The sequence below is a fragment of the Miniopterus natalensis genome, chromosome 17 (genome assembly GCF_054644295.1).
Source record: "Miniopterus natalensis isolate mMinNat1 chromosome 17, mMinNat1.hap1, whole genome shotgun sequence".
Classification (NCBI taxonomy): domain Eukaryota; kingdom Metazoa; phylum Chordata; class Mammalia; order Chiroptera; family Miniopteridae; genus Miniopterus; species Miniopterus natalensis.
This window is the reverse complement of record NC_142097.1, coordinates 45,916,590-45,942,396: the sequence shown is the minus strand read 5'-3', so window position 1 is coordinate 45,942,396 and position 25,807 is coordinate 45,916,590. Positions and strand designations below refer to the sequence as shown.

The 25,807-nt window shown below is 49.7% G+C and overlaps 1 protein-coding gene across 1 annotated transcript in view; it reads right to left on the bottom strand.

Moving 5' to 3' along the window:
- The window catches only part of TBCD (tubulin folding cofactor D), a 114,024-nt gene that overhangs the window by 26,720 nt on the left and 61,497 nt on the right, over nt 1-25,807 (bottom strand). The window contains exons 14-20 of the mRNA XM_087826451.1: nt 22,865-23,021; nt 13,300-13,357; nt 10,626-10,655; nt 9,109-9,194; nt 4,144-4,224; nt 2,570-2,643; nt 923-1,040 (exon numbers count right to left, since the gene is read on the bottom strand). Of these exons, the coding sequence (XP_087682577.1) occupies nt 923-1,040; nt 2,570-2,643; nt 4,144-4,224; nt 9,109-9,194; nt 10,626-10,655; nt 13,300-13,357; nt 22,865-23,021 (604 nt within the window). The remainder of the gene's footprint in view (nt 1-922; nt 1,041-2,569; nt 2,644-4,143; nt 4,225-9,108; nt 9,195-10,625; nt 10,656-13,299; nt 13,358-22,864; nt 23,022-25,807) is intronic.

Below are 25,807 nucleotides of genomic sequence, written 5' to 3'. Positions count from 1 at the left end.
GTTCTGCCCCTGGAACCACCTAATGACGTGACACAACTTTCTCATACTGGAGTTTAAGGACCAGGTCACGGCTGTCCAGTGTGTGGTGGGCTTTTACTTCTGAGCCAAGTCAGTTGGGAAGAAAGTAAGAAAAATCAAAATCAAATGGTTGTTTCCTCAACACTCATGTGCGGATTTGCACGAAGGGGCCCACTGCCTGCATCCTCACTATGCACACCCACTTCCCCAGCTGACAAAGCTCCCAGTAGAAACTTTTAAATCTATGCTCTGATATTTAAGTTATTAAAAGTGACAAGTGATGAAGAATACTGAATATATGAGCTACTCAACACGGTCTCTGAAAACCCGCATTGCTTTTATAAAATAACCCACTACCTCAGAAAGAGGGAGGCGACGTGAGGACACAGCCACAGCGGACCTCACTTACTGAAGACACTGCGTCCATCAAAGTCAAGGCCGACCCTCCACCCATAAGATTAGGACTTGCCAAGGGCTCAGACAGAGGTTGGTGTCCTCAGCACTGAAGTGAGTTTACAGCAGGTGCACACACTGTTTGGATATGAGGCTACTGCTCCCTCAGTGGCCTACAGTATGGTGTAAACGTAGCTGCTACGTGCACCGGGAAGCCCAGACATTCAGGGGACTCCCTACATTGCGATCCTTGCTATACAGCAGTCGGGAACCAAGCTCCGAGGTCTGCCTATATGCAACACTTGTGGCCATCAGCGGCCTCCATCTGGCCACATGCTCACTGGCTCCCTGAGTGAGAGGTGGGTGGCCCATCAGAGGCCACAACTCAGAGGACCACTGACAAACTTCAGCAAATAAAACGTTAAGACTCTGCCCCATGGGCATAAGGAACAAAAAGGAAGTGGGTGGGGTCACGGCTCTCAACCACTGAGTTCAGTGGGGCTTCTCCTACCTGTCCTCCTGCACCGCCAGTGTGTACAGGCTGTGGGCAACCTCCGCACAGGCAAGCACAGCCCCGTGCCGTGTGTGCAGGTCAGGACTCCGTGTCATTGACAGCAGGCGTGGGAAAACTGCAAAGGACGAGACAAGAGAAGAGGTCGCATGAGCACAACAGGTGACGTGTCAGACTCAGACTCAGGATCCAAAGGGAGAAAGACACCTGCTGAGAGTTCTCTGTCAGGGTCGTTATTCCAACACCTAGGACTTAATCTGATGTCGCCAAGAGGCCAGGCTTCCTGGCACCCAGGCAAGTGAGCAGGACCGTGACCAAGGATGTCTCTCGCTCCCCAAATAGCACATGCTCCCCGGGTTCCCGGACACAAGGTGGGTAGCATGGATGAGGTCTTTCCTGTGGCTAAGTGGCCGGCAGGGGCTCTGCCTGGGGCAGAACAAGATGGGCCAAGCTGCAGGATCCCCATCATACTCGGTGAAACTCAGCTCAGCAGCCTGCTCAGGGCAGAGAAGCCTCTAGGCCTTTGTGCTCTGGGGACAGAAAGCAGAGTCACAGGGTCCTCACAGCCTGGTGGAGAGTGTGACAAGGAGCCACGTACACAATGCTTGGCCCCACCAACCTGGGGACATCACTCCCTAAAAGCCTCTGAGCCTCAACTCCCTAAAAGCACAAGTGCAGCTATGTGGCAGGCTGGTAGCATCAGTGTCTGAGGATCAGGGAAACCCCTTATCCCCAGGGCCATTAGAGCTCCTGAACTGGGAAGAAAGGACAATGCCTCCGTTCAAGCAGCAAAGATCATCAATTACAGGTAAGTAAGCGCCATGCAAGATTCCTGACATGGATACATGGATTTAATTAACAGACCACAAAGCTGAAAGGGCCCTCAGAACTACTGCGCATCCCAGAGTGTGTTAAACACACCTATAAGTAAAATCAGTAACTGCGAAAGAAGAACCACGATTTGCCCACTAGTTCCTCACTCTAATAAACGTCTGTGGGAATAAGTATAATTTCAAGAAATGGGTATATGTTTCCTCACACTGGTATCAGATGCTTACTTATTCCCAGAAGACAAGATGGGACAAGATGGGTTCTTCCCGTGAAATGTAATCGATTGGGACGCAGCTGCGCCATCTTAGGGCAGTGCAGCCGGAGGTGGGTTCTGCACCCTCAAGAGGTCAGACACACAGCACGGCAGGTGTGCCCAAGGCCATGAGCTACTCAGGAAGCAGCTCATTTTTTAGTTTATTACATGATAAAAAGATAAAACTAGTAAAATAATTTAAAAGAGCTATTTCTGAAGTACACGTGACACACACAATTCCATCAATTCCCTGCTGTGACCAGCACCCACGCCAAGGGCACAGCCTAGGAGTTCCCGTAGGACACACACCGTAGCATCCGCAGCATCTGTCCTTGGAGAGACCTTGGCACTAGTTTGTATTCTGCCCCCCCGATTCTCAGCAGGAAAGAAACACATTACACTCAGCTCCCCAAGGCCTTGAAACCAGCAGGATGGCCCGTCCAAGGCTTCCTGTTCACGGTGCACGTGTGTGCAAGTGCACACATCTGTGTGTGTCTGTGTTGCACACACCTGTGAGTGTACGAGGCTCCCACAGCCCCACAGGACAGCTGGAGCACACCTACCCTGAGTAGCGCTGTATGCGGGCGCCTGCTGGACCAGGTTATGCAGCGCCTTCGCTGACAGCTCTCTGATGACCCTGGGACAGAAAATTGTTAGTTCCTTCATTTTAATGATTCTAGATTTATTCAACTCATGAAAAGAGAGAGTCTACATGAGTCAACTGGCCAATGAGTCAAAATCACTACTGAAAAACACCCAAACAAGTAATAGGCCCTGATTGTAACACATGAGGAAGAGAGAATTTACCAAATGAGGCACCTAAAACACAAGCCTGTCTTGGGGCACAGCTGCCATCTCCGAGGTGCTGGGTGGCAAAGCGTCCCCACCCCCCACCCCCCAATGGGACTCGGAAGATGGGAAGAACCATGAGAGGACCTGAAACTATGAGCTTTTAGAATAAAACCGGGGAAAGCTTCATTAGATTTAGCAACAATTTCTTGGGTATGACACCAAAAGCACAGGCAACAAAAGTAAAAAAAATAGGTAAATTGATAAAAAATAAACTGGACTACATTAAAATTTAAAACTTCTGATTGTATCAAAAGAAACCATCAGCAGAGTGAAAAGGCAGCCTATGGAATGGGAGAAAGCATCTGCAAATCATGTTTCTGATAAGGGCTGGTATCTAGAATATAGAAAAAACTCCTACAACAAATGATTAACTGCATTTAAAAATGGGCAAAGATTTGAAGAGACATTTCTCCAGAGGTCCTGGTGAGGATTTGGGGAAACTGAAATCTTTGTGCATTCCTAGTGGGGATGTAAAATGGTGCAGCCACTAGGGAAAAAGTGTGGTTTTTGAGGTTTCTAAAAAAATTAGAATAGAATTACCTCATGATATAACCACCCTACTTCCGGGTACACATCCAAAAGAACTGAGGAGCGGGGACTCAAAATATTTGGATGTCCCTGTTCACAGCAGCGTGATCCGCAATAGCCAAGACACAGAAGCAAATTAAGGGTCCGTCGATGGATGAACGGATCAGGACAATGTGGCACGTCTGACAACGGAACATTACTCAGCATTAAAAAGGAAGGACATTCTGACTCCTGCTACAACATGGATGGACCTGAGGACATTAGGCTCAGTGAAATCAGCCAGTCACAGGGGACTAACATTGTGATTCCATACGAGGTTCCTAGAGCAGTCAGATTCATAGAGACAGAAAGTAGGATGGTGGGTGCCAGGGGCTGGGGGAAGGGGAAAGGAGGAATCATTGTTTCATGGGGACAGAGTTTCGGTTTTGCAAGATGAAAAGTTCTGGAACTGTTTGCACAACAAGGTGAATGTGCTTAACACTACTGAACTGTACACTGAAAACGGTAAAGAGAATAAATGGACCAATACCTCTTAAAAACATACACCACTAAAGGTATAACAGAACACCTATACGGGACAAGGCATACTACTGAAGAGTGTGAGTAAAGAAATCTGTAAGAGTCGAATCACTATGAAATACCTGAATCTAATGTAAAATTGTAAGTCAGCTATACTCTAATAAAAAATAATAAAACACGGTTTACAAAAGAATTCTGTAGGGATCCCCTTAAATAAACACAGAAACGCAACACTTACCCATCCCAATGGCTGACCTTCATGGTGAGCAGGTGATCTATCATTGGTTGTGTGTACTCAGGAAAGCCGGCAATAAACATGCTGAAAAAGACAATATTCAGAGACAGCGAGGACGTGGAGGAACCGCCCACTCACACACTGCTTGTGAGAATGTAAAATGGTGCCACACGCAAACAGTTTCCTAAGTTAAATATACAGAAATCCCCTTGTAAGTATTTGCCCAAGGAACTGATGAGAAGGACTGTACACAAAGATGTTCACTTCATAACATTCACAACAGCACAGAGTGGGCAGGGGCCATTGGCCAAGACGGAGAGACCACAGACCACGCTGTGTGAGCAGGAGCAGGCGCAGATGCTCTCCAGGCGCAGGGCGGAGCGCTCTGTACACAGCACCCAGATGTATGTCCTGCCAACACGGTTGCACAGAGTTGCCTCCTCGTTTCTAACAGCTGAACGTTAACATCTGACCATCCTCGGGTGCTGAGCACGTATGTAGTTCCCACCTTGTGCACATGTGCCCCATCAGTGTGGATGGAAGGAAGTCAACACACTCAAATGTGGGACATGACCAAGTCCACAGGGGATAAAAGAAACTGGAGACAATGGGGATCTGGGATGGAACCGGGAGGCTGAAAGGTGAGACAGACTCGGTCTTCCCTGAACTCTCCTGCACCTTGACATGTATACCAGGCCCAAGTACCACCTAACCCAAAAAACGCACTTTTACACTTCATACCTTTAACATGGCCAATCGCTTACACACATTGAATCTGCCACGTCACCCACACAGCCCCACCATGGACGTGGCCATCATCTACATGTTACACAGCAGCTGAGAGACAAAGCAGAGGGCACAGAGAGCCAAGAAGGGGAAATAAGATTTCACAAGAATGCTGTGTGGGCACGTGTGTGTGTGTACCTGGGGTGAACATGAGTGCCAGGTGGGCATGCTTGTGCTACGGGCGTGAGATGGAGGAGTCTGCTTGGGGAGTGAGAGAAAGGAAAGCAGAAGCTTCTCCAGAAGTGGGTGGACTGAGAGCCCCTCTAAAAGGGATGGAACAGCTTAAGAGAGTTAAAAGGAAAGAGAAAATTCAGGACAGCTGACAAGCTGCGGGAAACAGAGCCAAGCCTTGACCCCTGGTCCCACATCACCTAAGGGCCCCTGGCGCCACCCAACAGACAGGCCCGCCTCAGGACAGTGTGCAGAAGCTGGCAGGATTCCAGAAACAGGCAGAGGAACGACCTCTGGCCTCACAGGAAGAGTGGACGGAGGCCTTTGCCCAGGTGCTGGTCCAAGGTCTGGCACCAACTAGCAGCTGACCTCAGAGATGCCTGCTGAGCCACCAGCCCGGCACTGCCCAGCACTTGCTGAGTGCTCAGCGTCTGTGAAGAGGCCAAGGAGGGCATCCAGCAGAGGGTGGAGGGCAAGGGAGAAAAGCCTGAGGAGACAGCAGGCTGGTGTGTGACAGGCACGAGATGCCTCTGACCAGCACTTTAGACAATGGCAGGAGGGAGGGATCGGTGGCAGGCTCTTCAAGTGTCCAGGACAGAACAAGCTGGACGAAGGCAACGGCTGAGTGGAGAAGCAGGACAAGGAGCGTTTGAGGGCTATTAAGGATGCAGAAGTGACAGAACCAGGTCACCAACCGGATGTTAGAAACGAGAAAGAAGCAAAACTGAGCTGGCTGCACGGCGTGCTATGTACTGAGGGGATCTACAGAGGGAAACAGCACAAACTGCTTCCTTGGTTTGAAGAGCTCAGCAGACAGGAATGTGCAAAACTGTTGGAGAACAAACGGCTAGAAAGCAAAATATGACAAAATGCATTTTAAGGAGGACACACAGGACTGCAGATGTCAGAAACCTGTTAAGGAAATTACAACAGCAAGAGACAAGCCAACAGAGCGTGCCAATGACTGCGAGCCCAGCAGAAAAGAGCCTGTGCTCACACACCCAGGACCACAGTGGAGACAAGGGGCAGGACATGGGATGGAATGACTGTGAGGCTAAAGGAGCCGACACACACCTCGTGACCCCATCTACAGACACCCTAGAAAAGCTGAGCTTGGGGTCAGAGGGCTCTGAGGCAGCGGGGCTGGGTACGAGGACTGCTCGAGTGACAGAACATTCCCCACTGACTCTGGTTCCACATCAGCCAAAACCACACTTTAAATGAGTGAATTTTACTCTATGTAAATTATATGTAATAAAACAGATGAGCAAAAATAAAGCTGACTTTTTTAAAAAAGGTTTGTGTTAGAACCCTGGCCATTTTGCTCAGTGGTTAGAGCGTCAGCCTGCAGACTGAAGGGTCTGGGTTCGATTCCAGCCACGGGCATGTGCCTCGGCTGCAGGCTCGATCCCTGGCCCCAGCTGGGGCATGAGCAGGAGGCAACCAATCGAGGTACTGCTCTCACACCAATGTTCCTCCCTCTCTCTCCCTCTCCGCCCGGCCGCCTTCAACTCTCTGAAAAGCAATGAAAAAATATTCTCAGGTGAGGATTAAAAAATTTTTTTTAAAAAAGGCTTGTTAGGAATGCAGAGGACACTGACCAAGTCAGGCCAGGAAAACGCCTGCAGACCATGGGACCCGTGCTTAGAACACATGAGGAATTCTCAAATCCTCAGCAAGAAAACTCACCCATAAACAGACAGGCAACAGATTTGTCAAATATACCCCTGAAAAGATGCTCCCTGTCATTAGTCATTGGGAAGACAAGCTGACCCCTCCTCCTGCACATCCGCTAAAATAGCTGAAATTAAAGAGACTGACCACAGCAAGGGCTTGCGGGAATGGAGGAAACAGCGCTCACTGCAGCCGGCCGGCACTGCCCCTCCTGGGCACTTAACCCAGAAAAGCGAGGGCTTGTCCACAGACAGACATGCACATGGACGTCCCCACAGCTGCATCTGTGACAGCCCCAGGCTGGGAACACCCAGATATCCCTCAGCGGGCGAGTGCACAGACATCAGCACCCAAAGAACAGAGGGAAATCTCTAATGTACAAGCCACAGCCAGCGAGAGCAGTGCAACCTCAGGTCAGGGGGACCTGGAGCAGGGACACAGGAACCCTGATGCACGTTTCCTGTGTCACCTGCACTTTAGGAAAGCTGTTGAAATAACCAGAAACAGGACGTTCATCTCCCCCAGCCCCATGGCCCAGGTGCTTCCATTCGGTTCACCCTGAGTCCACATGTTGGAAACTCCACTCCCCAGAATCGTCTGCACACAGGCAGTGCCACCGCTCAGTTGTGCCACGAGCCCCTCGTAATCAGGGTGCAAAGCTGAGCACCTGACCACCTGACCTTCCCCAAACCCACAGGCATTTTCTCCTCACAGGTGTACCCTGCTGCAAGTGACCCCTTGGGCGCTCTCGAAACCCCTCCAACCTCCTCACAGCATCCACTCAACTCCAGCAGACCCGCTTCCCATCCCTGACCACCTCCTTGCTTCTAGCTACCAAAATGCAGCCACTGCCACAAGTTTAACACACAGATATGACCATCAGATCGCGTGCCACAGCCTCAGGAAAACCCAAAGTCCTCACTTTGGCTCAAAAGTCCTGCCCAAGGGCTATCCCCTCAACACACACCAGACTCCCTCTGCCATGCATCCCCTTCCCTCCACCACATCCAGGCTGATGGCAGGACCCAGGCATCTGCCCTACCATGGCCGAGGGGACAGCCCTGAGATCATGGGGTGCAGCCACAGACCCCGTTCTCACAGACGGCCTCTTGTCCACAGGAAGCATGCAAAATGCAGTGAAAGATCACCCTGAGCAAGGTCAGGTTCTCCACACGCCTCCACACAATGCACGGACCACATGGCACCAGGAACCTCAGCAACACGAAAACATGCCAAGGCTAACCACTGCTGATTATTTTAGCCATGAAACTCAGGGGAATATGGAAGGTTCTCCACATGAAATACATGTTCAGGTGTTAACAACCAAAGACAGGATGGACACAGAAGACTGTGAGGCCCAGAGGCCATGATGGTCAAGGGGGGGGAAGATGCTAGAAACATGTTCAGTCACAGAGTCCTTCTGGGGAAGAGGCCAAGCACGGCGCATTTTCAAAAACATGCGTGCACGCCAGCTACGGACAAATGCAGTTCCTGCATGGTCTGCACTGCAGGGTGTCAGGCATCTGTCCTTAGGACACGTGATGGTGAATGACTTTAAAATGCACTGCATGCTTCTCCCAGTTTAGGGCAAACACATCAGGCCGTAAAACCAACACTCTTCTCCTTGTGCTGTAGCAGGTGGACTAAGACACAGAAGGCATTTCCCAAACTTTGGTTACTGAGCTTTGCAGTAACTTCTGCAAACTGAACTCAGGGGCGTTAAATATTCATTCCTTGACCTGATTTCTCAAATACCTCTACCTCAGTGAGCTCGCAAACAGCCTGGACACAACTTCAACCTGGAGAGCACTATTTTATTGATGCAAAAAAAGAAACGCAGTCACTCCTAATCCAAGATTTCATTCTGAGAAACTCAATACCGGTGTGACGTCCAGGACAGCTGTCACAGCAGGCAGGGCACAGCTTGGCTTGCGGCCATTCTCAGTGAGAGGCCAGGCCCTCGACAGAACAGCACTAATAAAACAGGAAGACTAGAAGTGATTACCGGAAAGCGCGTTCCTTCCCAGTCACTCCCTCTGTTGGGTCCCGCACCCTCTCCACCACCCAATCTGCTGTCATTCCCGTAGACTGTCCAACACTCTGAATGTCCTCAAGCCTTTTCTCGAGTTTTACATAAATGGAACATGTGTGTATGCGTCCAATCAGTGAGAAACAAGAGTTCTGATAACAGTTTCCAACTCCACCTTTAACTTTTCACACATAAATTACAATTACTTAATGGACCTTCCAGGACCAAGGAAGAAAATGGCAGAAGTTGACTATACACATCTAAATCAAAGAGGACGTTGTATTTCGTCATGAATATTAAAAACTTACCTTATGACCAGGAAACAGTTAGATCTGTTACCAACAGCAAAATAGTCAGCTGTGGTTAAAATGTCAATTCCGTGAGGAAAAGTACCCTAAGGAAAAAGGAGAGTAGAAAAAAGGTGAAAATAGTTTGAATGAGTCAAGGTGCCTGCACAGGGTCACCAGTCACATTCGTGTACATTTACTTTATGAAGAGACGCAGGACAGGCGTCAACGGAGAGACTGCAGGCTACTGAAACTGCTCATCCACAGCCGCCAAGGCACAGTCACTTACTAAGCTCCCATCCCTGGCTGGACATGGCGCTAAAATTATTTGAACCACTTAAAAATATTTTTTTTCAAATGACTCAAATATTTCAACTTCAAAATGTTGTATGAGACCTTCCTTTAACCACACACCATAAAAACACAAGTTTCAACAGTATTAAAGCCAGATTCATTCGACCTGTGACCCCCACCAGACCATTAAATTCCATGTCTGTGCAACAACACTGGGAAAACATCATGGTCCAAACGGCTCCGAGCAGTCCAGGAGGCAACTAACACTGGGAGGCCTTGGAACCAGCACGCGGAACGCAGGCCCCAGGGTCAGGATAGCAAGCCTGGTTCTGCTACAAGATCCCTGATGAAACGGGCACTGAGCAGGCTGTGCTCTGGCACAGTCCTAATCCTGCTTTTTCCTCCCAAAAGTCCAGGCACCAAGTCTTGGAATTCTGGTTTTATCTATGGCATCCCTCTCTCAGGTGCCACCTCTCCCTTCTGTCCTCTGTCCATCCTGAGCCTTCTGATGGGGCTCCCCTCAGCCCGACTTCTATCCCCAAGTCCCACAGGCCCATCACCACTTGTTCCCTGGTATCCCTTGCCAATTCCCTCACCCACAACACACTTACCATCAGCCCAGACCTGTCACCTGGCACACTCACCTCTCACCCCTTCTGACCAGAGCTCAGCTAGGGGTCTCCCAAACATCACCTGCCTCTGGCCCTTCTCCACCAGGCCCGCAAACACATCCTAGGGCTGTCATCATCACCCACAGTGTGAACAGCTCAGGGATAAAGGCCACACCTCCCAGCATGGCTGACCAGTGATGAGAGGTTAAGGGCCAGGGGGCACGATGATGCTGGCGGGCACTGAGAGGCGTCATGGGTTGACGGCTTCTGGAAGCTGGTTCATGCCACACGCGGGACAGGCAGGGTTCCTGTCACTGCCCACACCCCTGAGCACCCACAGGTAACTGGCAACATCAGGTGGCCTCTCAGCAATGCATTTGGCACCAATTAATGGCGCACGCATGCGTGTATATAAAATTACTTGTACATTCACTGCTAATTGTTTAAAACTTGTGTCAACGCTCACCTGTCACCTTCTGAGTGAGTCTAACCAGAACCGTGTTATTAGTTTATTCTAAGTACAGTCGTTACCCATGCCATCAATGCAAGAGGACACGCAGCTTGTAGTTTTCAGTACTTCTACCTCTAAATCTACAGAAGTTGTAGGCATGAAGACTGAAGAAATAGCCATACCTGTCTTCCCACATTCTCCTGGAAAGCAGCCTAGGGAACAAAAGAGTAAACAGCAGTGAGTGAGCCTGCATTCTGCCAGACATCAGGAGACAGACTCACAACAATGACCCACAGCTTTATTTATTTATTTTTCATAAAAATCCTTATTGGTGGCAGATCAGAGCCTCCAGGGTAGTTTGTCCTTCTGTCCTGGTACTCTTTAAAACCATAACTTAATGTTTCAAGTTTATAAAATCAGACACATCCAGAAAAATGGCCTCTGGCTGCTAATGCAGGGCCCGCACCAATGCCTGATTGAAGACCCTAGACATAAAAATGGGGATAGAGACACACCAGCCGGTTAAATAAAAGCCCAACAGCCAAATCAGTGTTGAGACAAAGGGTCAGAACCTTCCACTGTGTCCACCACCTCCTGGGTGCACAGGGGAAGAGACCCTGTGGTCTGAGTGGGGTCCTTGCCCTGGCAGGTGACCTCGGGAACCATCGCCCCATGAGCCGGGGAGACCCAGCACAAGGAGAGCGTGGACCGTGAGTACAGACAGTGAGTACAAACAGGAGACAAAACAGCTGGACACCCTCATCTGGGGAAGCAGCTTTGTGGAAAAATTTTACTCCTAGTAATCAGGTTCTCAATTCCACATTTTCAAGTGAGCCTCACACAAATGCATCTCTAATCTTTCTCTGCTCTAACTTTGCACCTGCTGGGTACATAGGGGCGCACTTAAGTGTTACATATGAAGACCATCACAATAATTTTTAAAATTATGACTTTAACTTGAAAAAAATTATGTCTATAGTTTTATTCCATCCCTTCCCCAAGGTTCATAAAGGTATCAGTGCTCTGACTGTATTACTGCTACCCACAGATATGTTACAGTGAACAGAAGAAAGCATATCCATTGATTCTTTAGTAGATGTAACAAAAGATTCTCACCATACTTCAGAGTCTCACAATTACTGTCTGTAGGTAAACACGAGGGCAAAACGTACAGACCTCTCATGCAATCCCCACACTTTCTACAGACATGTAGACACACAGAGGAGGTTCTGAGCAAACCTCCTCTTGACACAGGGAAGGTCTAAAGGTCCCGAGGGTGGGACTCATGTCCTGCCCACAGAGACACTGAGGGCAGGCAGCCATGAGACGCTACCAACGACCGCAGGACACTCTCTGAGCCCTGCGTTTGAGGCAATGCATCTCTGACATCATCCTAGCACCAGAGGGTGCAGCTGCAAGCTCATTCCTGACCCCACCCTCATCACTCATAAAGCAGCTTTCTGCTGAGCACCCGCCATGTGTGGACACCCACGAGAAGCAGGGGAGGCTGAGGAGGGAACGGAGGGTGGGGGTCAGATACTCAGGTTGCCATGAGACCAGATGGAGGATAGGCCAAGAAACAACCAGGAGACTGCTTTTGGTGACACATGACAGAACAACAGAACCAGAAGGGGCAGACAGGCGACCACTCACTTGATACAGACACATGTGACAACTGGATGAAATGGAGAGAAAATAAAAAAACTGAACAGGCCTCTAGTGAGTAAAGAAATTAAGTAACTTAAAATCTTTCCAAAGAAACAGAAAACCAAACAGGCCCCAAATGGGTTCACTGGTGATTTCTACCAAACATTTAAAGTAGAAACAAAATAATATAAATTTTTTGAAACCTCTTCACCAAAACAGAAGAGGAAACACTCCCAACTCCTTCCATGGGACCAGATTACCCTAACTCCAGAGCCAGACAGAAATATCACAACAAACGAACACTACAGTCCCTTTTTCTACACAGACTCAAAAATTCTCATAAAACTTTGGCAAAGCGAATCCAGCACCATATGAAAAGGGATTACACCATGACTCATGGGATTTATCCTAGGAGTACAAGGTTGGTTTCACACCTGATAATCAGCACACCACCACATTAGAATAAAGGACACAAACCACGTGACCATCTCTAACTCCAACATCCAGCAAACTAGCAGAACTTCAACCTGCTCAAGGGTCTTTACAAAAAACCTACAGCTATGGCCACACCTGATGATGGAAGGCTGAGCACTTTCCCCGAGCCCAAGAGCAGGGTGAGAATGCCACACTCACCCCTTCTCCTTGGCACTGTCCTGGCACCACCTCTTCATTCACTCTCTACCACCAACCGCCCAAAACATATGTCCACTCCTCTCCTGGCACAAAAACCTGCATTCAGCCTCCAAATCTGAGGACAGAGCTCCCTGAACGAAGCCTCGAACGAGACCTTGCACTTGCCTGTGGTCCAGCTGGGGCGCAATCACTCCTGTGGTGGGAAAGTCTGCCTCCCATGAAGTGTGGGGGCCCCCAGGCAAGGCAAGGCAGCTTCTCCTCCCCAGCTGAGGCCTTTGATCTGACAATCTGGGTACCCTCTCCAACCATCCACAGAACACTCAGGTCCAGCAAGTAAAATTCCCGCAGCCCGTTTCTGACACTGAGAGCCTGCAGTAAGTCCTCTCAGGTCCCGGCATCTCTGCCTGCCTCTCGGTCCACCCACCCCTCCACCAGACTCCTGGTCTGACAGCCACGCAGCGCCCTAACCTTGACTGCAGAGGTGGGAAACATGGGCATGGCCACCCATGCAAGCCTCACGCAGCAGCATGGGCCAGAGCCCCACACCCGAAGGGAAGGAACAAGAGGGGAACTTACAGAGGCGGCCCTCCTGCAGTTCACGTTTCGGTCGAACACAGTGGCAATGACCAGGGCGCTGTGGGAATGGAGAAGAATGACTGTTAAAAGGAAACATGCAGAGACTCAGACCCTGAGACACTAACTAGGAACCTTGGTCTTTCATTGGCTTGTTCACACCTCTAACCCACCACAGCTGTCACAATACATGTGCTGAGGAGAGCGCTGAGGGTAGAGGACCCTGATTCTAATGAGAGCCACCTGAGGTGCACACCTGCATGCAAGCAAAGTTCCAGGGAGCAGGGCAGCTGCACAGGCCTGGGGGATAGCCAAGGGAAGCAGGGTTCCCAGAGGATAATTGGTGGCATGGGGGAGAAGGGAAAGGTGGGCATGGCCCACGGTGACACGGGGAAAAGAGGCCAGAGGGAGCGAAGACCCCCACACCCTCCCAGAAACAGTTGGACCAGGACAGAAAACAGCTGTTAGGTGTGGCCCAAGTCCTATAGATGGTGTGCCCCCACCCCAAGCCTCACCCCACCCCACCCCCACCCCAAGCCTCACCACCGCTCAGAGGCATAAAACCTTTCCAGGCTCAAACAATCGGGCTTCACTTAAATTCCTCGTTAGGTCATCGCATATAATTGTTGCGGATAAACCAGGACTCACTTGATTTTAGTAACAGAAAACAAGGGATTTAGGGGAGGCATGCAGTCTTGTTTCTAAGTATGACTTGAAAATGTGTATCAGCCTACAGAGAAGTGTTTTTAAAAAGGGGTACTGTCCCCTCAGAAGGATGCTGCCCACATGCCAGCTGGGGGCCCCACATCCCAACTCCTGTTTCTGCACCTTGAATCTCTTCCAACTCCCTGGGATGCTTCCCTGGCACATCCATGTTTTCCAGTCCTTCCAGCCCAAACAGCTTTCTGAATCCCAGGTACCCCTCCAGCCTGTCTGTCGACCCCTGAGTCAGGTAGACCAATTCCCTCCTGAAGGTGTCCAGGGGAACCCCCAGGATCTGTGAACAGTCCCGTTACCTGGGGAAGGGAATTAAGGTTGCAGATGCAATTAAGTTTGCTAACCAGTGGACCTTGCGATAGGGACTCTCCCAGCAGGCCTGTCACCAGAGGTCCCTAGAAATGGAAGTAGGAGGCAGGACAGGGAGAATCACAGGGTTGCAGCATGAGGGACTCAGCCCGAAGCTACTGGCTGTGAAGGTGGAGAGAAGGTCATGAGCCAAGGGTCGCAGTGCCTCCAGGAGCTGAAACAACAGGAAGCAGACCCTCCCAGAAGCCTCCAGAGGGAACCAGCCCTCGGACACCTAGCTTTCTAGCCCAGTGAGACCCGGGTCAGACTTCTGACCTCTCCTGGTTTTTCGTTGTGGTTTTTTTTGGCTAAAGTGAAAGAAGCCAGAATCAGAAGTCTGTTATATGTCTTCATTTATAAGACATTCTAGAAATGGCAAGACTCTAGGGACCAAACATACTGGTGGTGGCCAAAGGTTGGGAGTGGCTGACTACAAAGGGCAGAGGGAGGAAATTTTGGGTGACAGAACTGTTCTATTACTGTGGTTTGGAACGCAACTTTATAAGTTTGTCAGAACCCAAAGAACTGTACATGACAAGGGTGAACTTTGGGCCCTGGTGGCTGGAGGGGCTGAGGAGCACAGTGCGCAGGCACTCTCTCCTCTGGTGGTGGCTGTGTCTCCCGCAGGGTGTGGGTGAACAACTGTGAAGCTACTGCACAAGGAACTGCAGTCAGACGTGAGGAAACACCACAGAGAACAAGAGATGGGGAAGGAGTTACCGCAGGGGCGGGGTGGACTTGGTGTTCATGGGAACGCCCAGCCTTCTAGGGCGGATATGCACCTAGATGCAGGAGTGGAAGCCGGGTCAGAGTAAAAATGCGGTTCTGCACTAAGGGGAACGCAGACTCCTGGAAGTGGCCGATTCCAGGGATGGGGCAACAAAAATGAGATAATAAGCCTGAAGCATCGGTTGTGCTAGAAAATATCAAAGTGTTCACAAAAATAAAAGTTGAGAGGGGGCAGAAATCAACCTGAAACAGCCCCCAATGGCCAGAGGTGGAGCAACTGGGCAACAAAAGGAACAGCAGCATCAGATGAAAACCCCAAGAATCCAAGAAGTGCCCAAGAGCCCACACAACAAAAATGAATGGCTGAGTGAATAAGGGGAGGGGACACGGCCTCCTCGTGAAGATTTCGAAGAGGCGCACCAAGGCGACCGGAGGGTGTGACAACAGGCGAAGTTTACAGAGAGGTGACATAGTTATGTAGCTTCAAGCACTTATTATTCATAAATAAAACAATACAGTGACTCCACAGACCCCACCTCAACTGGGGATCTAGGCCAGCACCCCCAGGTGAGTCTGGGATGTGCCCCAAATGTGCCTGAGTAGGCACACCACCAAGCACCAGCCACAGCTCGGCTAAGTGACATAGGGCTCCTGTCCCTAGTATTGCTGCGTGAGGGTTACCATTAGGAAAAGCTGGCAAAGGCTTATGGGGACCTTTATTATTTTTACAATTCTTCTTTCAGTCTGAAGTTTGTTCAAAATTAAAAGTTATTTTGAAAAGAAACTAAATATCTTTAAAAATCCAGTTTTAGTACCTTGGGTCCTTTCTGTTACTCCTTTCACCACCTGAAGCCAAAAGTAATTTCACCAAAACTCTACTAACAGAAAGTTATTCCCTTTTCCTCTCCAAACTCTATTACAAACTATACCTAAAATGAAATTTTAAAAACTACTAGGCTTAAAACTAAAGAAAATTCATCTTACTATAGCAGGAACATTTTAATTTCAAGATCAACTGATTCTATTTCAACATCACAATGGCAACTGTTAATGCAATTTTAGAAATCATTAAGCTGAGTAAGACATGTATTAATGAGATCTTTCAATAACTAAAAAGTATATAACTACTGTTCTTAATTTACATATTAATAAGACCTTTTTTTAATTCATAAGATCATACGTATTCCAGGAAAGGATATTAACTAAGCATTCCAGCTTTCCTTTAATATCTGACATAAGAAAAGTGTGGACTTTTATTTTCATTGACTCTGGGTCTACGCAATACAGAGGTCCACATTTCACACTGCCTTTAAAATTTCCTGCCAATCTGTCTAAAATTACAATTTTTAATTACAGAATACTGATGACAAAAGAACAGAACCAACATGAAAAAGAAACGTAAAATCACCTGCCATCCTATGAGCCCTTGAAGGTTACTGGCTAAGTCATGCATCAATTTAGACAACTGCTCTAGGGCAGCCAGACCAGAAGCACCCAAGACCAGGCCCAGGGCCCCTCCAACCCCGGGGCCACCCATCTGTGGACACTCTGGCCCTGCCCAGGGCAGCTTGAGTCTAATTTCCACCAAGCTTTTCTTGGTGCAGCCAAGGCCACTAAGAAAGGTCACAGTTTATGTTGTGTCAGTCCCTGCTGCTCAGCACTGTGCGGGTGGTTGAGTCCTCAGGTGAGCCCACTGAAGGTTCTTTCTTGTTTTGTTGGGGGTGGGGGGGTGGGGTGTGTGTGTGTGTGTGTGTGTGTGCGTGCCTGCGTGCGTTCGTGCGTTCCTTCCTTCCTTCCTTCCTTCCTTCCTTCCTTCCTTCCTTCCTTCCTTCCTTCCTTCCTTCCGGCCTCAGAGACAGACCTTCATCTTCCTCTGTCACACTCCGTCCACTCACCTATGGGGCCCTCTCAGTAACAATGTGAAACCGTGTCCACACCGACCTCAGGCTCCTCTGCTCTGTGCTCAGCCTCTGGGGGGGTCTCCTGGGTGGGCAACTTCGGCCAGGCCCATGCTCTCAGCTCCTGGGGTTTACTGGCCCAGAGCAATGATGTTGAAAGATATATGTCCCAGGAAACCAGAAGGTACACCCTTCTGAAGAACACGAGCAGAAACAACTGTGCACGGTGGTGAATGATAGGGACACAGGAGGCTGACCTCCCACAGACTGGAGGGGAAAGCAGGACACAGGCCACGTCCACTCCTGGGGGGACTGCAGGACACTGCAAAGGGTCTCACCTCTTCTAACCAGGATGGCTTTCACATTCACAAATTTATGGCTTAAAATAGTTACTGCTTTATTCCTTTTTTAGCAAAATTCAGAGAACGCAGGACAAATATAACAATACCACTTTAAAAACACAACTTTTAACCAAGTATAGACTCCAGTTAATTCAACAAATCAACTGTATATACACCTATGACTGTAACAGGTTTTTGATACTGTTTTGATTTGGACTAAATTTTGAAAACTACACTAATTTCACTTTGAGAACAAAACTGGCTTATCTAGAAATACTAGTAAGTTTCAAATAAAAACAGGTATGATAATCTTGGTTAAATGTGAATATGAAAGCTCCCACAGGACCCTTGTCCCATGTGCACCTTTAAAAATTTCCCTTAGCAAGAGGGGTGAAGTGTGAGTCACACACTTTTGTCTCACGTTTCAGAGGGGATGTGAAGAGCGACACTGAAAGCTGGCAGCAGCACACGTCTGCCCGGGCTGGGCTCCGGGGCTGGGATCTGTCTCAGGCGTCTTTGCCTGTTTGCTTTCGCTGCAGGAGTTCAGGCGATACTTCACTAGGATTTCCCAACACAGAGAAACGGTCTGTGTCAAACAGAGAGGGACTTTCTTTCTTGTCCGAGTCGGGGGAAGCTGCACGCCTCAACCTGCCCTTAGTCCCAGGCACCTGGTTTTGATCAGCAGGTACAGCAAGGGGCATATCTCACCCCAAAGTCAATCTTTGTTAGTTTACATAATGTTTTATAGCAATAAAAAGCAAAATATACTGTTGTTCTTAATAGTAATCCTATCATTTCAAAGTTTAAAAAATTATTTAATATCAAGCTGTAATTATCTATCCACTTTGTTTGAAAGTTGCAAATCAAGTTAAAATGCCAGACCTGCCTGTGGCCAAGTTAGTCTAAAAAATTAAAGCTCCCAGCACAAGACTTTGCACAGCACTGTAAGAAGTCACAGCAGAGCTAAAATGAAGGCCAAGGTGGGGGGTGGGGAGGGACACACTGATCTATAATCAGCACTTAACTTTTCTTGAAAAACAAAAGGGTTATCTTCCTTCTGGAAGTGGGCCATTGAGAAGGTCGCAGTGAGAACAAGACATAGCTTTGAGCAACACATGCCATTTCCTGATTTTTCAGGACAAGCTTGCCCTCGAGGAAGAGATCTGGGAGCCAATCCCCAGGCACTGCCCAGCTGCGGGCGGGGGCGGAGGCGCAGAGTGCTGCCCCAACTCGGGAGGGGCCTGCTGGCTGATGTCAACAGCGCTCAGCTTACAGCCGAGTTTCAGGTGAAGAAACTGCTGGAAGGTGACAACCAACAGGCTTGCCGGCAGCAGTGAGGGCTCATTTTTCTTTTTCTTCTTGCAAATTAGCATTCTGATTGCTGGTGAGAAGGTATTTTCCAAATAAGCACCCCTGTTCTGTGCCATTTTAACTTCGTGGGTTTCATTGTTCCCTAAATGACACCTCGCTTTTCAGGAAGCCCTATTTATTTTTCCACAAAAAAACTGCTCCTTTCTTAATCCATCTGTGTCTAATCTTAGGAAACAGATTTTCAACAGCAGCCACTACTAACTCAAAACATAATTAAATTTGCCTAAAAACTTTCTTTTTGATATTATAAAACAGAAAAGGTCAGTGCACATTCACAGATGGTTCCTCCAAGCTCCTCAGAGAGTGGGCAGCTGAGCCATGTACTAGCCCCCACCCCCCAGGCGTCTGAGGAGGTGGCCTGACCTCTGACTTCTCACTTCGTTGGGCACCTTTTGGCCCAGTAAGCCTGACCTCTGACCTCTCACTGTGTCCAGTCCTGCTGCCACTGATTCTTTTTATCAGATGTCCCTACTTCACTTACAGAATTGCATTTGATTTCCACTGTCAATTTTTGCAGGATCCACTGAAGAGTTTGTGAAAGTCCAGTTAAAGATATCATTTTATCAGGTGCCAGGATTAATGGGCTTAAAAGCTGACAATTAAATGTGGTGACTTATTACAAACCAAAGGAGGCAGATCTTGAAGGACACACCCCAACCGATACTCCTGGGCAGGGAGGTGCGGGCCAGCAGCGTCCTAAGGGCTCACCTGGCACCATGACTCACCTCCCAGCCCGCCCTCCTCACTCGCCCCCACGCCTGTAGTCTTGACGGACCAGGAAGAGCTAGAGCACAGGCTCCCTCAGAACCTGCCAAACTGGCCTGGAAAACCTGCCGGGCGTGGCTCCAGAGGGCACACTCGCTGATCCGATCCCGGATGGTACAGGGAAAGGGGATGAGAGGGGCGCGTCAGGCAGAAACTCCACGTGGCCGCTAGCTCCCCTGTTAATTAGGAGAAATTAGAAAGGCTGAGCAGGAGTCTGGGGTGTCCCTGCCAGCAGATGGTTCCCTGTATGATGCTGTGTAAACTCATTAGCGACGCCTTGGGCATACCCAGAAAGTGGAGGAAAACAACCTCCTCTGAGATCAAAGGGCCAAAGTGCAACCACAGGAGTTTCTGCAGAAGACACTGCCACCAGCACAGAGGATGCTCTGGTCTCCTGTGTTTAATCAAGTGCTTAAAGTGAGACTCAGCTCAGAAAGGCAAGTGCTCTGACCACCATCTCCACCCCCTCCCATCACAGTCCAGACACGGCAGAGGGGGTCCTGTGGGGTTCAAAGTGGAGGACCCTCAGGACCCCCAAAGAATGGGCCTGGCTCTGCCCTCTCAGCTACAGATCTGCAGTCACTTTCATTCTGAAACAAGCAGATCACACTGGCTGCTCACTTGGCCCACACGGACCAGTCACTGGGCTCTTCACAGCCCATTCCCAACATGTGCCATGCCCAGAAAGCTAAGCATCTGGCAGCTCATTGGGCCCCAAATCTGTCTTTCATTTTCTGAATAACAGAGGGGTGACCTGGAGTACGATGTGTGAGCACCTCAGCCTCCATGACAATCAGTTCCCTGTGTGATAACACACACTCCACTTCAGACCCGTGTGGCTAGGCTGTGGCCGCGTCATGCTGCTGTGCAGGCCTTGCCCAGGTGTGGGTCCAAGATCCAAGGGGCACAGATCCCACACCGAATCCACAAAACTGAGCCAGCAACACCAACTCTCATACCCATGTCATCTCAGGCCAGGCTTAGCACAGTAACTCTTCAGACTGACCTTTCCCTTTATAAAGCCACTGCTGAGATTAGTGTGGGGACAAGTTCCAAAGTTTCAAAAAGCAGAAATCACTTGCTGTGGCTAAAAGAGCCTCTGTTCCAATAGTGAGGGACCTGGGTGAGAGGAGAACCCTCTGTCCCACGGGCACCACTGGGGACATAAGGGACTGGGATGGTTCGCAGTATCACTGCTCTCAACGTCATGATTGACACTTGTCTCCGCGGTGCGGTGGGTAAGAAGCTTTCATCCCAAGTAGAGAAGCAGGTGCATGAAGGCCGCCCACCCGCTGTGCCCGGCCCTCCCACTGTCCCTGGTGAGCGCACCCTCACTGCATTCCGATTTCCTCTGCCAACAGTCAGCCTTCAGCCGTGCTCCTCCAGAGGGTCCCAAGAGAAAGATTCCTGCCAAGTTTACTGCTCTGACAAATGTCAAACTGAAAAAGAAGTACTGGGATAGCCTCACTTTGAAATGGGAATGACCCTTCAGGAACCATGGTCTCCGTCTCCAAATGACCCTTTCTGTGAAGTCTGTCACAGCGGGGTATCAGCGCCTCACTCAGCACCTATCAGCTGCCGACTGTAGGCAGGTGTCCTCGATGCTGTGGGAATGACCACAGCGCCTACCCACCCACAGCACTAGACATGGGGTGACACGGTGTCAACCGAGAGAAGCTTTACGGTCCTGTGACCGCTGAAGCAAGCCCTAAGTAAATACCTGTTTTTGCTTTCATTTTCTAGTTATGGAAGCCACTTCCGAAAGGTGAGCAGCAGGACCAGAAGCAGCAGGAAGTGCCTTCCCTGAAGCCGTGTTAAACAGCAGCAAAGCTCCTGTTCAGAGCAGTGGGATTGCTGAGCTGCTGAGGAGCAGCCACAGCCCTCAGGGACAAGTGAGGGACGAGGGGAAGGCAGCCTGACCTCTGCCATGCTGGGCCTCCCTGGCTGTGGGCCAGCAGTCATCAGGACCCCGGCTCCCTAAGACCACTGCACTGTCACTCTGCCCTTCCTTCAAGGGAGGACGAGAGGAATCAAACATCTTTACAACTTCCTGGAAGTGCTCAGCTCCTTCAACTTCATCAGGATTCCCAGGCTGTTCAGCAGGCTTTGCTTTGATAGAAGTCAATTTCGAGAGAAACAGGCCAGAGGCACTTCCTGGGCAGTAAACAGCCCTGTGGGCCCCCTCGACCCCAGAAATGGTGATTACAGAATGATGTTCCAGTCCCCAAGACCTCTGAGCCACAATGGAAGAGCTGAGGGCCACAGACCCTGGGCTGCTGCATCAGCACGCTGTCTACCAGGCAGGACACAGCCTTTCACCCCAGCACCCGGCTGAGGGCGCGAGGAGCTGGGGCTTCCAGGGCAGTCAGGCCCCATCAGCTGGTTTAGGACCTGCAGGGTCTGTCACACACAGGTCTCAGGTGGCATCTCCTAAAGAGCTGTGGGAGGACAATTTTGAAATCCATTTCCTAGTAAAAGTTGTCAGGTCAGTGTTAGGCACCATGACTAACGCAGAGGTTGCCACCATGCTCAGCACCCTCCTCTGGCTACTTAATAAACAACGAAAAATAAAGGTCTGACCTTCATGCCCAAAAATACAGTAACAAAGGCAGAATACAAAAATTAACTTAAAACTTCACTACACTGGGGACACATTTGTTTTGCATTTTTCTCAAACACAAAAACAGCACATCTTAAAAGTGGGGCACAACAGCAGGGGCACCCAGACACCTTGGGGGGCTCAGCTGGGGACACCCACCCAGAACCCAAGGCCACGGTTGCCACAGCATCTGGTGGGGCCACCAGCCTGCTGGTTTCTGTTCTTTCTCCAAGAAACCTGTCTCTCAAAACTCTCAAAGCTATTTTGAAGAGTGTCGACTTTCCAAAGGTGTTGACGATGAAGTTGCTCGTCAGTGCTGTGACTAGTGAAACCTCAAGTGCTAGTCCACAAGAATTAGAAAGTAAGCAGGACAAAACCCAGCCCAACAGCAGTGGCTGCCACCTTCCCAGGAACTCCTTCCAAGGTGAAGGCTGACAGCTGCGTTTCCAAAATTCATCTCTCAGGAGAGCAAACAGATGCTTAGAAGCCCAATCACCTGATCAGCTGCCCCTGCCTGTTTCCTCCACTATCTCCCAGATGCCAATTCATCTAAGGGTCTGCTGACCACAGGCCAGTGAAGCCTCTAGAACATTCCTCCTGAACACCTCAGTCTAAGCTGCCTGCCCACGAAAAAGGGCCCTGAGCTGCTGTTTTACAGATTGCCCTTTAAGACTTATTAGCTCATGAACACCTCTGCGGGAAACAAACCATGCTGGCTGCTCCTCACGCACCATCGGGAAGCCGCGAGCGAAGGGGCGACAGCCAAGGCAGGCGACCGTCACAGCTCTGACAGGCTTTACCTTGAAATCTCGGCCACGAAGGGCTTCAGCTCCTGAGGCTCATAGGCACGTGCGAAGGCCCAGCACACATAGCAGGCAGCGTCCCTGACGTTGTCACCCACGCTGCAAGCACCCCGCTTCTCCTCGTAGGTCAGTGCCTTCAGGATCACAGGAACCACTGGGCAGAGAAGACAAAGGCTGAATGGGACCAGGGAGGCAGCACATGTGGTTTTAAAGAAACAGGGTCTCCGGCAACCCAGGATGCTGGCGCACATCGAGCACACATCCTTCAAGCACCCTCCATCCGTACACCTCACGCCCTGTCTTTAACACCTTGCTGACCAGCTATTTCAAGCCAGAACTTGCCCGTGCAGCCAGCTACTTTGGTCAGCAAGCTGTTTAAAATTACTTAATGTAAGTGCAGTTATCTCATGACCGGTCAGCAATGTTCGGACACAGGAACACGTGTATACTTGTGACCGGTCAGCAAGGTTTAATTAACAAGGCTAACACTAACTCGCAAACAGCCTAAGAAGACACTCCAGGTGTGAATTTAAGAAAACTGAAGTATCAGTTATTCATACGTGCACCTATCATCACTGACATTATCTTCCAGGAAAATGTACCTAAAAACAGTGACAGGTAAAAAAAAAAAATCAAAAGAGACAATGACTATTATACCCAAGTAACCCTTCTGCTTTTCTATATCCAAGGGTATTTGATTCTATATAAATAGCAACAAAAATGGATTTGATTCTGCAGTTTACTTTATACACATATGGTAATTATTTTTAATAAGAATGTAAAATGTTCACATAAATTTACTTTAAATTACATAAAATAAATGGACTCCAAAACAAAAAGCTCAAAGACATCACGTCATCAGTTACACCCATCTCAGCCAGGAGCTGAGGGCTTGGGAGTGCGTTTGCTCCCAGGAGCAACAGAGACTCGGGCACCTGCACTCAAAGGTCTGACAGGAGACAGGATGCTGCAGGGCATCAATTGTGGAAGCTGAGGTCACCCAGCCTGGAGCTGGCTTCATTCCGCATCTGCGCCTGAGGACCCCAAACATGGGGCCCACTCTCTTACCAAGTTCACATTTCCTCAACCCAACAACAGGACACCCCACTTCACATGTGCCAAAGGCCCCTGGAATTCTGCAACATCTGAAACTGAGCCGTCTCCCCTCACGTCCCACCTGAGCCGGAGGCCATGCCACCCTTGCACAGCTCAGGGCATGGTGGTCACGCCAAGGCCACCCTCTTTGCTTCCCCATGTCCGTCCAAGGCCTGCCCCAACCACAGCAGCCGCATCTCTGAGGATCCCATTATTTCTCACCACAGCTTCTCCCGCCGGCCCTGCCACTGATGGAGCAACAGGGCTCTCAGCCTCAGTCTGCCCAACACTCACTGCACAGCAGAGCAGGCTGTACAAGCTGGCTCCTGCATCTCCCTCTCGGGAGTCTCCCCCCAGTGCCCCATGCCAATTTCCAACTGGCCTCATGTCTCTCTGGGCCACAACCAGGGGCGTACTGCCTCCCACCTACACAGTACCCCAGAACCAGGCAAACCTCGCTGAGCAGGAGCTGCAAAAGCGGATGAAGGTCTGCCTCCATCAGGCAGCACATGAGAAACTATGCTCCACTTTCTGAAAGAACACCTATCACTCCCTGTGAATATCCACTGTCCACCTTCTAAACGTGAATATACAGTTAGGACTTGTGCAGCACGAGTAAATGCCAACCAGACAAGAGGGCACTGCCTCAGCTGTTGTAGATAAAGTAGTTACATCCAGTTAGTGATTTTTAAGTGATTCTCTCTCTTTAAACTATACCAAATCTGTAATGCTTAACACTGGTCTTCAATTGATTTACCTGGAATGACTCCTAGTTGTCTAGTGCTGCTCATACTCACTGTTTGTGCTAATAGGATAGCCCTCCCGTGGCCCGACGAGTGTCAGCACTAACAGGCTGTGGCACCTTTACGAGAAAGCATAACATAAATGTGGTATCACTGCCACACCAGATTCCCTCAAACCATCACCTGAACACAGGCACCCAGACCATTCAGCTCTGGGTAAGACCATTCAGCAATTCCATAGCCGGAGGGAAATCTGGATGCTAACTGCTGAGTCCCAATTTATTGGTCCACCAGACAAAATCAATTTCAAAACAGACAACTATGAATGACAGTGGTCAGGACCTCAATGTCTAGTACACGCAGACATCCCACCCAACTACTACACTTAGAAATGCTCGATGCCACCTGGGAGAAGGTGACTTCCATGTGGACACAGCCCCCACTCCTCACCTGCTCAACACCCTGAGGTCACTGAGCTGCTGGGCGAGCCACTGCCATCAACCCCCAGAGCCTGATCCCTAGGTGGGGAGCCCAAGTGTCTGATCCCAAGTCAAAATGAGATGGTTTCCCAAAGTGTCATCTTTGTTGGCTAGGAAGGTTGAACCTCAATTAGGAAACGGACACAAACTGCTGACTTATATTCCACTAATGGATAACTGCCTCAATAAATAGAGGCCTTCATAAGGTTTGACTGGCTTTTTTTTGGGGGGGGAGGGGAAATCGACAGCCTAGTAAATCCAATCATAGGTCCATCTGGCCCCCTTCTCAGTCTCAAGTTGTGGAAAAAGGTCAGTTGTGAGAGGGCTGGGAGCTGTACACTGGCACCCAACATGAGGCAGACCAGTAGGGATGGGGGCTGGGCTGTGTAGCCAGGGGACACCCAACTTTGTCCCTGGCACCCGAACATGCCCATGGGCAGTGTCCTCGGGCAGCTGTCCGACCCACTGACAGCGTGAAGGTACCAGATTTCTCTGTGTCCTCACACAGAGCTGAGTCAGAGAAATACAGACCCAAGCCCACCTTGCCTCATGGGCCTCACTGCCAGCTCTACCCATCCACCTGGCAGAGCCCCACCTGCCAGCATTCCACCCTTAGCACAGCC